This window comes from Dermacentor albipictus, chromosome 10 (assembly GCF_038994185.2).
Source record: "Dermacentor albipictus isolate Rhodes 1998 colony chromosome 10, USDA_Dalb.pri_finalv2, whole genome shotgun sequence".
NCBI lineage: Eukaryota > Metazoa > Arthropoda > Arachnida > Ixodida > Ixodidae > Dermacentor > Dermacentor albipictus.
Window position 1 is genome coordinate 63,212,946 of NC_091830.1, and position 16,831 is coordinate 63,229,776.

General features: G+C 47.0%; 2 protein-coding genes across 5 annotated transcripts in view; one reads left to right on the forward strand and one right to left on the reverse strand.

The window, feature by feature from the left end:
- The window catches only part of LOC135904197 (synaptotagmin-10-like), a 368,678-nt gene that overhangs the window by 146,563 nt on the left and 205,284 nt on the right, over positions 1–16,831 (reverse strand). The gene's annotated exons all lie outside the window — the stretch shown is intronic.
- Positions 75–16,831, forward strand: part of LOC135904196 (neprilysin-21-like) — a 28,513-nt gene continuing 11,756 nt past the window's right edge. The window contains exons 1-4 of one of the 2 annotated variants that reach the window (XM_065434830.2): positions 75–348; positions 3,162–3,362; positions 5,842–6,114; positions 14,744–14,976. In XM_065434830.2, the coding sequence (XP_065290902.1) occupies positions 265–348; positions 3,162–3,362; positions 5,842–6,114; positions 14,744–14,976 (791 nt within the window). In that variant the 5' untranslated portion in view covers positions 75–264. Of the gene's footprint in view, positions 349–3,161; positions 3,377–5,841; positions 6,115–14,743; positions 14,977–16,831 lie in introns of those variants that run through there. The other variant, XM_065434831.1, reaches the window with a different exon arrangement.

The following is a 16,831-nucleotide window of genomic DNA, read 5'->3' on the forward strand; positions in this document are numbered from 1 at the left end:
CAAGGGAAACGGCACAACCCACTACTATATAGACGATAGCCGAAGAATCCATCCGCGCACAGTAGCCGCCGTGTGTCGTGTGGTGAGAGAGGGAGAAAGAAGAAGACGCGGGCTTTGCACGGAGCCGGCCCTGTCTGTTGTGGTGACCGGGTGAGCTCCGCGCTCGCCCCGCCCTGCACGGCCAAGACGCGAGGGCTTCTGCAAACGTCGAGGAGCGCCAGCGCGTTGGCCTCCACCGGCAGCGCTCGCTCGAGGGTCAGCAGCATGCATGCCGGGACTGAGGACAGCGTACTGCGGCAGCTGACCGAGGCCTTCGGCAACCGGAAGTACTTCCTCATCTCGGCAGGCGTGAGTGTGCCGGGCGGTCCGATTTCTTTCGCACAAATAGCCATGCGCTTCGTTGCCGTATACGTTGATAAGAAGTAGAAGGCTTAGGAAGCTCTGCAAGTATACAGTGAGGTCGCCGAAGTCTTACTCGGTGTTTTCTCGCATTAGTGCCGGCTGTTCATAATGTGTGACGCTGTCTACCGAATAACTGCGTCTTGTATTGTGAGTTCGACTAGTTGACGCATGTTTACTTCAAGTTACGTAAAATTTGTCCGCCTTTGCGCTCTCAGCATGCCTACGCACCATGTTTTGATTACAAACGCAAGCTCTCCGCTATGGCTGCTGGTCGAAAAAAAGTGTTTCACTGCGTTAGTTCGGAGCAAATATTTTCATGCCCATGAGGCCTTTCGCGTGAAAGTGCGTCATATTTCGGGACATCAAAGCATGAGACAAATGCGCCATGGTATGATATGAAACGCAATGCAAATGTTGCATATAATAGTATATAAGTATATAATAGCACTTCAGGCCTCTAATGCTACGGAAGCCATGACGAGATCTTCCGGAAAATTTTCATGCTTGTTTCTGCAGTAAGTACAGAGCACCAAACACAAGTGCCACTTAGCAACTGATCTATTTCTATGACGGCATGCGTACCTACACGGCAGCAAGAAACAACGATGGGAAGGTAATGTGCCTGCTGAAATCAGTATTCGATATTAGCTGACGCTCTCACCGGTGGCGTCAGCGAACATACAGGACTGGGCGTTCTGCAAGAATTATATTTCTGCTTCTCTTAACAGTACGGATGGCGTGCAGACACGCTGTTGTTCGTCCGCCATTGTATATAGTGTTTCCTTAACCACTTCAATAGCGAATTATGAAGAACTGTAAATACGAAGCCACCACGTTCTCGCATTCCCCTTCAAACAGCAGCTCCACGGCCCTGGATTTCCCTTTACGTTCTCCGGAGTTTTTTGTTGGACAAGGATTTCATATAGGCATTTAGCCCCTACAACGGTCGCAAGAGTACGTTGATCTACGCCAGTTAGTCTCAAGAGACCATGATCACGAGAAAAAGTTTACACAACAATAAACATGCGTTGGTGTACATACGACAATCATTACCAAGTGTCCTTGAAAAAAAATGCAGTCATTGTTCTGTAGTTGGCTAACCTTAGGGACAGAAAATTCGACTCTAGTATGCAGCATAATTCTACGAAGCAAATGTAGAACTGAGGGAGCTAAAAACACAGGGCAAACGCTCAGCAACTGGTCTTCATTGCTCAACAATGCGTTACTAGCAGTCGCTGCGTCGGGAATACAAAAACATTGCCACTGTGCATACTATCTAAAGCCCGCTCGCAGCCTTCGCACATTTGAACGAAACATCACTTCGTTTAGAATAAGATGTTCTTTTTTATGCAAATATAGAAGCAGTGCTGACTCACAATTTACCTACTTTCTTGCTACAGAGGGCCTCCAGCAATGTCTTTTTATTCTGGGGCTAAATGCCACAGCAAATGCATGTTCCAAAAGGCACAATGAAAAGAAATTGTATGAGGCCTACACTGCGCCAGTAACGAAGATGACGTCTATGTGAGATTGCGGCCTGTTGTCCTGTCAAAAAGAAAACAGCTTCCTCTAAACCAAGTCGTGAACAAGCGCAAAAGCTGCGAACGTGCTTGATGACAAATTATGTGCAACGGTAATGTTTTATTTCGAGAGCACGGGCATGGACATTTCAAGCGAATTTTTGCTTTCGCCATCACCGTCGCCGTCAGCGTTGCCGTGCGGCTCGGCATATATTAGGTATATGCATGCTCTATACTGTATATGCGGGTTATTTTGTTGCACTATTCTATCACTAAAGTTGCTCATAACAGTTTTTACGTTCCTAACTAAGTTGTTTCTGAGAGTTCTGAGATCGGCAGCCCACAAACAATTGTCAGGAAGCTTAACATTCGCAGTGCATGCCTTCTATCTTGTTAGATAATAATCTTCTGAGACTACATATGAAGTTATCAGAGCGCAAAAGTGTTAGTGGTGAGCCCAAAAATTGATCAAATTGTACTCACTCACTCGGTGCCGTCTAAACCTGCGCCGTAAAGTTACGTGCTGTAGCACTGGTAGCCAAGTAGTTCTTACTTGCTCGATCACCATTATCGGAGGTTTTACAAAGACGCAGTCGAGAAGCGAAGAACCGCGCGACGAATAATGGAACGAAAAATTAGAGGCGTAACGTTGAGGCAGGAAAAAAAAGAAGTCAGGCGGATTGACCATTTCTCGAGTTTTACGTGCGGAAATCACGACATGATTATGAGGTACGCCGCAGTGGCGGACTCCAGAATAATTTTTACCACCTTGGATTCCTTATCGTCAACCCAATGCCCGATACGCGGGTGTTTTTGCATTCCACCCCCATCAAAAAGGCAGCGGCCGCAGCAGGGATTTGATCCCGCGGCTTCGGGCTTATCAGCGCAACGCCAATGCCATGTGGATTAGAGAGAAAACTCAAGTAATCGCTATCTATATATCGGTGACATTAAAGGGAAGAAAACAAGTTGGGCATGCCATGTTGTGCGCACGTCAGATAGCCCGTGGAGTATTAGCGAGTTACAGGATAAGCGTCAAAGAAAGGGAAGCGGAAGTTTTACGTGTAGCAAAGTAGGTGGTATGATAAATTTAGGAAATGGCGAGCATAAGACGGCGTGAGCTGGCGTGAAACCGGGCTAATCGGAAATCGCTGGGACATGCCTTCGCTCTCTCGTAGACATTAACGATAATGACGATCATAAGAAACTACGTGCTCCTTCTATTGCTGTTCGGTGCAGGTGACTTTCCTGCTGATGCTCGCCGCCTTGGTGACCGCCTCGAAGCACCTGAACAATGTGCGCAATCAGGCGGTAGACCCCCGGCGCCGGGTACCGTATCGGCTCAAGCAGATCAACAGTCAGTCCACGGCAGAGGGCCTGATGCAGGACCTTGCCCATTTTAATGAGGTTCTCGGACCGCGCTTCAAGGCAGGCGACAAGGTATCCGAACAAAAGTACGCCATATGTCACAGGCGCAGCGGGCGGGACAAACAAGGAACGCCATTGAAAGTGCGGCCCGTTCCGTGCAAAGAAAACCTTAACCTACCTAATTTCATATTTCATGTAAATTAGTACAATGCAATCCAACATATATTACACTAAGAACCGCCTATCATCTGTGGAACTGTGGCTTTTGCATCACGTGGGCGTTCTTGAAACACGTGATATGAGAACAAATTTAAGGCTCAGCATTAAGAACTCTTTCGTAAGCAGAAGCAGAACCGCCTTGTATAATACTGTAACTTGCTATGTGCCATAACATTTTGCAACCTGCACACCACAAATGTACCCGTCAGTTTGATTACACGGTGGAGTACATTTCTGGACTAGGAAAAATTGCGAACAAGCAATACTAATCTTTAAAAAAAAAACAGGTCTGTATGGTTTCTGGTGACAAGGGCGTGAACATAGTCAGACCGAAGATGCCATGGTTCCGTTGAAAAGCAAGGTCTTAAAGCAAACTAAGTGCACTAAACTTGGAATGAAACTACAGAATTTGTTGGCCCCCCCATATTCTAGCACGATGTAAAGGTTAAACTACCGTGACGCTATGTGGTTGCGTATGCGAGCCGGAAAAAAATAACTATCGTAGCCACTGTTTGCGCTTTCTATACGTTTCGTGTAGACTTACTTATTTTGGTCCGGCGGTCCCACTACACCACAACGTATCACAATGGAGTCCCACTGGAGCCAAATCGTTTCTCGGGGATACTTACGGTTTGTGTCCGCATTAATTGCTGCGACCCTACGAAGTCCTCCTCATAAGCTGCGCTTTCGTGACGAGTTCTTGATCGGCTTATCTGGGCTACGATCACTGTCAGCGCTTACTACGTGGCACGCTCATCACCTGTTGCAGAAGCATTTTCTCTGCCTCTCTCTGCTATTCGTTCTGCAGGGAAAGTGTTATTGCGACTAAAAACGGCGGTGTAGAAGATCCGCTCCAAAACATCTCTTCGTAAGGTCGACCTAAATTGCTTCAGATAACCATCATGCCTGGCGCAATGAAATCATCAGGATACGTCGTGTATATAGGGAGTTGCGGGTGGAACTTCAGCAGTTCGTGGAGTTATGGTGTTTTTGTGGCAAGTTGCTTAATCTTATGTAAACTGCATACTGCATATTTATTGGTACTCAACGACGCATTGTTTCAGAACTATCAACCTATCAAAACGAATCATAATAGAAATAAACTGTCTCTCATAAGGAACGCGCTCGAGACATCTTAATGAAGCAGCCGCGATGGGGCACCCAAAGAAACCTTGGCGGTGGATTAAGCCGTTTGCTGTTTCAAACAACTGCACTGTCAATAAGACACTTCGTAAGCATAAATTTTGCGTTCAAAATATATTTTAAAAAAGGAAGTTCATATGTATAGGCTCATTGAGGGTTCAGGAAGTATTTCGCAAATTATTGTTAAAATTTTTCAAGCGCTTGTTTGTGCAGATTACTAAATTTATATATTATCGGTATATCTGTAAGAAAACGGCACAACATCCAGGAATAAAATTGTGCACTGTCACGGGTATCCAGGATACATTCTATCCTTAAAATGAACCGCTGAAGGTATATTTTCGTATACAAAAGGGCACCGTAATAGACCGATAGTACGAGCGGCTTTATTACACTACCGATGCTGCAGCCAAACGCAGTGCATTGTGGTAGCCTTTCGTAGCCTTCGCATCGGCATTTCAACTAGAGGTACAGCGCTTTTTATCGAGTGCATCAACCTTCATTCACGCCCGACGATGTTTGCGTTTACGTGTCACGTGCGAGGAGTTTTTAACAACAGCAACGCAATAATGTAAAGGAATTTTAGATGTTTACAGCCGAAAAAATTCGACAACACAACACAACAGGAACTCTATAGTTCTACTTGACAGCTACTGCGTACCTGCTAACACACAACCTACCCACACACACAACCTGCTAAAAGTTGTGTGGGTACCAGAAATTCCTTAGTGCCCAGCGCTCTTGCATATCTATAAAAAAATCTCCTTCGCGTTTTTTTGCGTTGGGATTGTCATAAATCGTAGAATTCAGGATGTTTTCTGTGTGTCGAGAGTTCGTGTACTACATGCGCCTGTGCGGGCCCAATTATTCGCTCTCTGAGATGCGCCAATTCCCGAGACGCCTGAAAAATCTAAACGTAGCTGTGCACACGAGGTGTGCAACCATACACGAACAAAATAAGAAACGGATAACATTAATAGAACATGCGCTGCTTCAATGTGTTCGATAGAACATGCGCGTTTTCAATGTCTTTTCTTTTGCCCGGGTTGTGGCGCATTGCCTCGTCATTGTAATAAATGCGCTCCAGCGTCGCCACCTTAGGCTCTGTCTTAGAGCAACTATTAGGACTCAAATGACCGAGCCTCTTCTGTCGTCTAGTTAAGAGAGCGAGACAGTCGACCTCTCGCAGACTTCGACAGAGCCGTCCGCCTGCAGCCACCCGGACTGCCGCTGGGTGTCGCTCTACCTGACTAACCGCGTGCAGAACCCGGCGGACCCGTGCACGGATCTGTACGAACACGCGTGTGGCCACCAGTGGCGCGGTGGGGGCGAGTACCCGTTTGGGCCCCGCTCCTTCCGCCAGCTGGCCGTGGGAACCATGGTGGCCAACCTGCACAGCTACTTCAACCGAACCTCGAAGCAGAACTTCCAGGACGAGCTCCAGGGACGCTTCCTGCATCAGGTTTGTGGTGCCACAGGCACTGCCGCAGACAAAAGTTGCACATGTGGTGGCAGGTATGGTGAAGTGTTAGTAGTAGCACTATTAGTAAAGTAGGGATAGAGGCTACAGTAGTAGCGGTAGCCATAATTGAGGCAGCGGTGTAATTGTGGTGGCTGTATCAAAGCGAATGTTTCTTTTTGCGGAACCCACCAAAACTTCTGTCCATGGCTGTTGGCTGCTGCCAGCGGTCTACCCGAATAGCTCACGCCTAAAAACATTTCGCCAGAACCCACCTGACGATGACTGTCAACAGTAATGCGTTTAGCATAAGATCAATATAGGGACGCGATGAATGCCCATTTCGAACCCAAAAAACGAGTTATGGGCGAGGCATGAACTACAGCAGGCTCCTCTCCCTAAGAACAATTGGTGCCATCAAGCGCCACCGCCAAGAAGCCTGCACGTGTCCTCTATATTGCATGGCGAGCAGGCGCGTGTGAAAACTTAGAAATGCGTCATGCGGCAACCGGTTTCCCCTTTCGCGCTTCTTTGTGGATATACTGAGTCATGTTATGGTACTGCTTAGAAGTCTACGCGTGGATTCCTGGACAAGTGTGGAATGCCGGTACCTGTGAACGCTGAGAATTCTTCCCTCGCTTGCCGCACAACCAGTGGCACATACTCAGTGACGCAAGTTCACGGGAAGTTCATCGAATAGGGGCACACCCAGTGCATTCATAGCGCAGCTCCCTGAGGCGTTGGCCTGAGAAAGATGCAATGAAAAGCGACACATACCCAGTGCCTTTGTGGCGCAGCCTTCCAAAGCATCGTGTTGCACTCCTTGACGAACCCTTCTGACATGGCTTCAATTCCGCTCAGCATCGGATAAATTTGAAGAATCTTTTTCTTCATTGTCGAGCAGCACATCCCCAGTGCAGTCCCAGCACAACTGCAGCAACGCGCTTTGATGACCTCAGGTATAATAAGCATGCACAGTATGGTCAAGTCAGGTTCGATCAATTGTATATTATATACTGCGGATATATTAATGAGAACGAGTAACCTAACGAGAAAGCATGAAGTAGAAGGCTTTCGTTCACTTATAAATCAGCAGTGACATCTCCACCTCTAAGTTCAGGGTCGCGAAAGTCGCTTCAAACTTCAAAACAATGCTTACAAGGCCAAATTTGGCCACCGTTACAGTCTGGCGATAGCGGAAACGCCACTATATGCCGGCGTAGCCGTAACGTACTCAATCTAAGAACTGCCATGCAAGCGCCTCTGGCATTATGCCATGCAACGTCGACGGCTTTTACAGCGAACCTGTTAGCCTCTAGTTGGTCGGTATTCTTCGTTGTCCGCGTGTGTGACCTTTGCTCAAAGAAAAACGTGAGCCGAATCCGTGCACAGTGCAAACAGGCAAGAAGTGCACAGTGGCTGCTGCTTCTCCAGGAGGCATCACGTGACGTCATCAGGTGACATCATCACTTGACGATGACGTCATTGTGCGACGTTCTGTTTCATGTGATAACGTCATTTAAAGGTATAGTCCCGTGAACACCGCCAGGAAACTCAACCTCCCGGTTCCGTCCTGGGAGACGCCCACTCCATGAGAGCACAAAGCTCTCGTGGCCTGCAGGACCTGAACAAAGTTGATTTCCTTCCTTCCCGTGACAATCTGTCGCACAACGTGTGCAGCGACCGAAATCGACATTATGTCCAGCACTGTCCAAAAAGATGGAGGACGTTTAAGCTTCGCCTTTAAGATTGGAACATGATAGCATTCAAAGATCCCTGGCTGCTTCTCACGCTTGAAAGCAACTGGAGCGTATGTAACAGTAGAGAGTTTTAGCTTGAGCGTTTTTACGGCCAGCGGGGCGGAGCGGGCGAGCGGATACACCAGCGGAGAGGCGCGCGAGAAAATAGTTTTAGCCGGGCGGATCGCCCGTCTTTTCGAGCGGAGTAGAGTCACTTGCTTTGCTGCTCCACCTATTGGTCACAATTCGAGTTAGAGTGAAAAGAATATCAATTAAACCTGCTAATAATGCGCTGAAACTGTTTAATAAAGGTAGGTTATGTGTTTTTAGTTAGTTATTTGGTTAAACTTCTAAACGGGCCTGAGCAGCGGTCGCCGTCGACAACGCAGCAGCGCCGGCGCTTGTGTTGACGGCTGCCATCTTGAATACCCATACACGCCCGCGCGCTTTTACGCACGCTCGCGCGCTGCCTATCGCTCCGCTGGAGAGGGCTTCCCAGCGGGCGTAAGCTGCGCTCCGTAAAAACGCTGGCCGGCCCAGCGACGTGCGCATGCGCAGTGGCGTCTGCGCTCGTCCGCTCCGCTCCGCTGGCCGTAAAAACGCTCAAGCTAAAACTCTCTAGTAATGTTAACCGGGAAACGCTGGCCGCGAACGCTATGCACGAAGGCGGGCTTTCTGGTAGAAACGTGGCCTCTTGCGCGGGCCGCGGTGCGGCGGAAGCGACAGCCATCTGGAGCTATTGCAAAAAATTGGCAGTGGCTTAGCTCGGCTATGTCAGCATATAAGTAGCGAAAGCCAAGGCATAGCATGGTTAGCTTTGGTTAATCTTGACTGCAAGCCCAGGTTAGCTTGGTTGTCTAGCTATGTTGCGGCGTTTAGCCAGTCGTTCGTCGTGCTGTTCGTCTGTTTCCTGGGCGATTCGTTTCCTCTTTATCTCGTTCCGATGTCGATTCCAGGCCTCCTCCTGCTTATCAGAATCGTCGCCGTGCATACTGCCACCCCAACTGTGGTTGCGGCTTACGCAAGCTCTCCTTTTCCATCCTCCAACATATTATCAGGCATGCGACGCAGCTGGCGAAGCGAGTGGAGGCGAGCGCAACGACGAAGAGCGTGGTGTGTCGTCATACCAAACGGAAGCGGCGGAAAGGCGCGTAAAGGCGCAGCGGCGGAACACCTGTGGCTCGGTGCTACTAGGGGCGCATGCGCAGTAGTGACTAGGGAGCGAGACAAAGAGGAATATCCGCGGCGAGGCTCGCGTTGTGACGTCATGTGCCTCCTCGGAGCACCACTATGGTGAAATCCCAAGTTCGCGACCAGTAAAGCTTTTGCTTTAAAAACCGGGCGCACCGTTTCGTGGCTCCCGAGATACTCACGCCCCGGTGCGCGCAAATGGCGGAAGCCGCGGGTGGTCTATGAATGGTAGAAACGCTGGAAATAGGTTTGTTTGAGTTTTCGCGTAACGGAATCATGTTTTATCGTATTGTCAAATTATGATCCGACGCTGTGATGTTTGTAGATTATTTGTAAGTCCTAATTTATGATTTTTCTTCGTATATTAGTTTGAGACATTGAATTAGTGCACTAGGTTCCTTGCGCCACATGGGGGGCCTGAGTATTGGTGATTTCGACATCTTTTTGCCGAAACGATGTCCGACACGAGATTTCTTGTGACACAGGGCCCTTAACGGTATCGCGTTAGAAGTTAGCGATGTTTCAACTCGTGAAAACGCGTTACACGCAAGCGTATATGGACACCGCGTACATGCACAGCGATCAACGCGGCGTCGAAGCACCAACGGAAAGGCTACGAACGCGATGGCGAACGTTACACTTCATCCACAGCTTCGTTTCACATCCACTTTTAAGTGTGAAATGGAGGCGGTGTCTTTTACTTAATAAAACACGATTTAAAATACACTATGGGGACATTTATTCCACAGGTTGCTTTGGGGTTTCAAAACAGATTTTTACAAGCTGTGTTGTATAAGACGGAAGTACATGATTGGGCATGAGTGCTCACGGACCACAGTGGTTCACTGCCACGTTCCCTTTGTGCTGTGTTGACCCTTGGGGTAGTTAGGGCTTTTTGCAAGATTGAGTCTATACACCCAAGAAACATGTGCGACTGGCTCATCTTACCAGTTACGGAACCTGGCTGCACTCGCACTATTCGTCCTTTAAGCTAAAGTTTCTCGCATTCTCGTATTTTTGCCGCCTTCTATTCATTGGGCCTTTTTTTTATAGAATTTTATGACGTTGTACATCCCTATCGAAAGTGAAAAAAAGCTGCACAGGTGTGAACACCTCATGCGCAGCCATACAAGCGAGTTATCACAGCCTTCGAAAGCACTTGCTGGGTGTATTAAAGGAGATATATTTCTTTCGCTTTTTGACCATTTTCGTCGTTTTTGGCGATGGATGTCGATAGTACTTTCACCACGAGGCGTCGACGCAAAGGTACGTGTCTCTAGCAACCGAGTTGCAGGCTGCGTTCGTCCGCCGATACTTACTATTATAGTTCTTTGAGAGACACATACTTGCTGTAGAGCACTGGGGCGTCCGAAGATGCATATACGTTGGTTAAGCGCTAAGTCCATACTAACACCACAGATGCTTTGGTTACCGGCTCTGTTCTGTATGGAATCGCGCAATCAAAAGGCAAACGCTGCCTATATATTCCTCACAGGATCAAATAGGTGCTGGTTTCTGCAGAATCTTCAATGATCATTCATCACTGGCGTCTGGGTCATACGGTTGCTTTGGGGCTCCCACCCAAGCAGTGTGACAGGACGTCGCCGTCAGATTTTACCTGACTCTTACTTGACTTCCAACACTGAACCGGTATCACGCGACGTTAGCCAATAAAGATGAAATAAAAAAAACGGATTGTCCACTAAAAAAAGCGCAGAAGAGATGCGTAGGCAAGTGAGGTTACGCAACCTAACTTCTATTTATTATTTATTCACCATTACGTTTCAAATGAAATTCTGAAGCGCGCTGCAGTCGAGTATACGGCCGCTTGGGGACTGCACCACTGAAGTTTGCATGATAGAGATTCGATATCAAGGACACTGCCGCACCGCTTGCAGAGGCTCACCAGGCCACCCAAATTACGTGCTTGCGCTCCACAATCCCGGGACGGAATCCTCTTAGTCCACTTGGTTACACACCCAGCCCTGCTGTCCTTACATCAACGGAGCTTTCTCCTGCAGCGCGTGTCAATTAAGCTTGCGGTATCTCCCATTCCCCGCCATATGCACCCTATTTGCTATACTGCCCACCGGGACCATACGTTGCATTACTTGCCATGCGATTATTCCGTGGGCTGCGGCGCTGTTAGTACTCTCTTCACTGACGCCAGCTCCTGCGAATGAACGCGGAGGTGTCACGGAAGTAGTTGACTCTGATCTCGTGACTTCATTCGCAGCCTCGGAACGTAGATTAACCAATGTCCCCCTCCTGGAAATATGTACGACTGCTAGGGCCATCCCTTGCACCTGTTCTTTCGCTCCTCCTACCCCAATCACATTCTCACAGACTCCCAGGCATCTTGCTGGTGCTTTGTTTTGAACACTTCGCATTCCACCACCACACCCATACTTCAATCTTTCCTATCATCCACCTCGCATCTTCCTATCTTCAAGCCAAGCTTCTGGCTCCGCTTTAAGGCGCATGCAGATTAAAACGAGTGGATCTAGGCTTATTTGGCCCTTTTTGCGATAAATACGCCTTCTGCCTCCTCCATACGTAGCTCTAAGCCATTCGTGCATCCTTTTCGTTCCATGCTTCCGTATGACGCAGTTTTTTGTTTGGTCCTACGTTATCTAGAAGACGCCAAATTGCATGATTGACGAGACGAAAACGGCCAGATACCTAAATTCCACGAACCTCAAATCGATCTCAAATCTCCAAAGAATATCTGGTCATCAAAACCTTCTTCTCAGATTTTCGATTCAAAGGAAGAACGATTCGCGAGGACGAAGAAATCCGCATGCACAATGAAATAGTGATGCATGCTTGCACGATGAGGGAGCACGAAATTACATTTTATATTACGGCATAAGCTGCGCAATGAGACGTCTTTCCTGCCGGAGAAAGTTGAACTAGTCGCATTGCTTAAACGGTTCCAAGGCTGTTCGACAGACTTTGACACTTTCTACATTTAATTACTTTGGGCTTCCACATTGGAAGTTTCTGTTTTCAGTAATGATGGTTGCCAGTGCTGTCGCAGACAACCTTCTTTATAGATTATGGGGGTGTTATGTGCCAAAACCACTATCTGATTATGAGGCATGACGAGTGGGGTGCTCCGGATTAATTTTAACAACCTGGAGTAGTTTAACGCGCACCTAATTCTAAATACAAGGGTGTTTTTGCATTTCGCTCCCATCGAAATACGGCTGCCGTAGCCGCGATTTGATCTCGCAACCTTGTGCTTAGCAGTGCAACACCAAAGACACTAAGCAACCACAGCAGGTGCCCGAAACTTTGTTCTGCTAAAGATCCGTCACTTTAGCGAAACTGCCTTGCGATCTGAATATCGCAACTGCCAAGGTAAAACATTTTCCACTGTCGTCATTTTCCGTTGAAACGGAGGTGAATTTGTTCACCAGGTGCGGTACTACCTAGGTGAATTCGTGTAACGGGCAACTACATGATCAAAATATGGGCAAGCTGGTGAGCAGAACAAAGTTGAGCAGTTTATTCGCGTTAATTTATGTGTTTGAAATAGTATTTCTATTGCACTAAATCTGTTAGGTGTTGCATTGTGCAAAAGCCAGTCTTTAATTCATTGCGGTGAGTGTGCCATAACGTGTTTAAAAATAATTGATTTCTTGAGTTTCAAAGGCCAGAACCTAGATATGACTATGAAGCACGCCGTAGTGGGGGACTCTGGTTTAATTTTGCGCGTTTTAGCACGCTTTGTATTCATAAAGATGCCGCAACGATGCCCCTATTGTAAGGTACCCATGTACAGACATACGTAAGAAGGAGCGCCTGTGCAACCTTCTGCAATAATGACTCAGTCATTGAAGAACATGGTGTTTCTTTTTGTGTATTTCTAATACGTTGTTCCACTTCGCGCAATACGTTAGAATAAAGGAGTTTCGGTTATTATTCTATACGTATAATTTGCGGAGGAAAGCCAGAAGGCCGAAACTAGTGCTACAAATGCCCACAGCTACTCATTGATTCGTGGTATAATCTCTGATGGATAGAGAACTTCTTCGCCCTGTCGCTATACCGACACTTTGTAATGTGGAATGCAGGTTGTTCTGTATATAATCTTTCTTACGGCGTTTAAACATTCCAGCTGCATTGAGGCACAAAGCAAGAGCAAGGCAGGTCGCGCATAGCTTTGGGCCAATAAGTGGCTAGCGACCCGAAATCACTGTATCGTTCCTGACTGAGCGCTGCGTGGCGCACCCAAGCGAAACGATTTCTTTGAAACCTTTGCTACAAAAGTCTATTGAAAACGGCAAATCTCTGTGTGCGTGTCTCCCTCAGAAACGAAATAAAAAATTCTAGTGAGCGGAAAAAGAAGGTTGAACTAAATAAACCTTATATTGTGCTTCTTCAGATGAGCACAATGTTCTCTTAAGGGGAAGCACTCTTGCCTTGCTCTCGAAGCAAGCAACTATAGACAAAATGCTTTCGCGACATATTCATTGCAATGGCGTTCCTTGTCATTTGCGTATCCATTCTGCCCTGCAGGCAGTCACGTTTGACGTATTTTAAATGGAAGGGTAGCAATTGAGCTTTTGACTCGGGAATACACAAAAGAAGTCGAGTGGTGTCAAAGGACGGATACCGCTGGGGCCATAACATCGTTTCAAAGAAAAATAATTCGGGATGGTGGCCCGTGTGGTGTAAGCTTCATTTTTATGTAATTCACAGCTTTCGCGAACTAACAATTCCCTCGAGCTCTGCACACAATAGAAAGCATAATGCTTGAATTATGGGATCGGTCGCCCTCCCCTTGTTAGCGGCGTTAATGACCTCCCATGCTATTGTTGTGATCCCACCCTCTCACACGTTTTTTTTGCCTCCTCACACATTTTCGCCTGTGAGGCGTAGTGGTTTAGAGTAGCTAACATTTTTACTGCTAAGCATAAGGTCACGTGTTTCATTGCGCCGCTGCACCACTCCGGTGGGGGATGAGCGCATAGAATCTCGCGTGCTGAGCTTTCGGTCTATTAAATTTATGAATGGCAAGAGTGTCAGCGCTAGACTTCGACTAAATGAATATATTGCAGACCTACCGAAGATGTATCACAGTTGATTGTTGCGATAGTTGGTACTCCATAATAGTGGGCAAATTGGACAATGACGAGTGGTTTTATTGCACTAAGTTACTAGTTCAATTCCCGATGCTGTCTGGAGACGGTTAACGTCAACAACCTAAATCATTGCTCGTTCAACAATCTTATTTCGCGGCACAATACAGCATTGAAGGGAAGACTGCTCTTTGGAGTCGGAAATAGTCCCAAATGGCTTTGCACACTTCTTTCGTGCAGGTTGGTGCACAGCATTTATGTTTGCTTCGTTGGATACTGGTTTCTTCCTTGAGTGACTTAGCATTTGCAATAATTACCGCGAACATGCCGTGGAATATGTTTTCTCGTTTTCGCAAAACAACGTTTCTGACCGTGTTTGAAGAGCGTTGGCATCTGATTCTACTCATCCTACCACCACATTAATTTTTTTTTTGTCAGAAACGTCAACAAAGAGACAGTGCATACGACATCAGCAAATGTTCCTAGAGAAATTTCTCACTATTTTCAACTTTCTCGAGCGCCTTTTTACGTCCACCTGTTCGTAAGAATTCTAAAGTGCCCATTTCTATGATCGCGAACTAACTATGCCAACGTCACGCATACCCTCTCGGCCAGTTCTCAAACCTGTACATGGACTGCATCATCGAGTACAAGGGCAAGAATGAGCGCGAGAGCCTCCAGGACACTCTGCGAGATTTCCACATCCACGAGACAAACCACGACGAGAACCTGACCAGCCTGCTGGGCTCGCTGGACCGAGAGTTGCGTGTGTTCCCTTTCGTGACAGTCTCTCTCGTGCCCGAAACGCTGCGTGCTGCCGTTACGCCCTCCACCACGCTACTGAAACGGTGAGAAGGGACAGCGGTGATGCTCGTAAAAGAGCGTCTGTGATGACGTTACTTTATTTTGTTTTTCAAAGCTGTAGCACTTTCGCGGACCCTCGCTGGAATGGGTAGAACGAAATAGGCGGGATTAAGTGATGCACAGTAGCTGAAAGACATTCGTGGGCTCGAAAACGCGACCAATAAAAAAATAAAAAAAAAACTCACTTCAACACAGCAACGTTCGCTTAAAAAAAGCTATATAACGAAACGCAATTTCAGATCAAATAAGGTACTTGCACTGAAGTTTCATCAGCACAGCGGGAAAAGATGACATTGCTACCACAAAGCCTAGAGCAGTACCTTCTCAGGGCGAACAATTCACAGTGCAAAGTGACCGCATCTTACCACAGAGTCGTTTGACGTTCTAAGTATCTGCCTTGGCCAACCCTGAACGCGGCCTCATTTGTGAGATGACAGTGGCGATCACAATGGAACGACCGAGTACTCACTGGCAACAATGACCTTTTCCATAATTGGATGGAGCATGAGAACCATAAGATGGCTCGGTGGGTTAGAGAGCAAATTCAAGTTTTTTATATCGAAATTTGGATTAAGAGGCAGAAGAATTTCGAATACCACGCAATGTTAAGATATGCAATAACTACTACTTCGGAGTAGCGGAAAGTATGTCCATGTGATGGAAGCGTGGTCTAGCAGCGGTAATTTATTGGATGGCGTGATAAAATTAAAGACATTGGCACCCATAGCACCGAATGGGCTGGCGCAAAACACGAAATAGTGGTGTTGACTGGGAAGAGTCGTCGTTCTGCCGTGAAACTCATTGAGTATGGGATGCTGCTGCTGATTACTGAAAGTGTTAATGCATTGCATCAGTTATCCCTTAACCTCCTGAAGGGGAAGCCTGTTCCAGGACACAAACATTTCCCAATAAGGTGTTAATGCTTACTAGTAGATCACAAACTCAAAAAAGAATGAATGTTGTTAAAATGTAAGGGTTACATGCCACATCTCCATAGGAGCGAAAAAAGTAAGCGCCTCATAATTTTGTCGTAGTTAAAAGTAATTTGTATAAACGAAAAGATAATAAACTGCCACGTTGAAGCTGTACTTTGCATTCTTATGTGAACCGGCAATATTAGAAAGGCAATCCTTGGTTGTATTTCCACGTCTGTGGCGACCGAATGGCCTGAAAGAAATAGCGTTATGGTCCTTCTTTTTTTGTTGGAAAGCTCGCAGAATGAGTGCGACTAAAGCAGTTTCATTTGATTCCAAATATATCACACTTCACAGCCAAGATGACTATTTAACGTAATAACTTCCTCATTTTGAAATGTATTATAAAGAATAGGCAATACAATTTCAAAAGCCTTATAGGAGATAGAACTGCGTTGTTCTTCAGTTCATCAGTAGATGATGCGGTTGCATCCTCTACTAATGCAATGATGACTGTGCATGTGATCATTTTATCCAGGCATAGGTTGGCGCACTCCTTCAGCTGTGCGCTGACTCGTATTCGCCCCAAAATATTTTCACACGCGTGAAATAGAGAATTGGTGAGTGACGAAGGCTATGAGCGAACGCGAATGGTATCGCTAGTTGCTCTCAACCAGTGAGAGTGCACGTTAACGTGTACTTGAGTGACTAAAGGTGAGTATGAGGAGGCACGCGCATAAGCTTGAGTGGGTGCCGGTAAGCGTGAACGGGAGTGACTGTGAACGCCAGTGAGTGTTGACTAGGGTGAGGCCGTACTAGTGGGAACGTGAGTGAGGACCTACAAGTGGGAGTTCATGCGACTGTGAGTACAGAGACTGCGGTAATGTTGGTGAGTCGGTATGAGTGAGTGTTCGCTTGCCCTGCC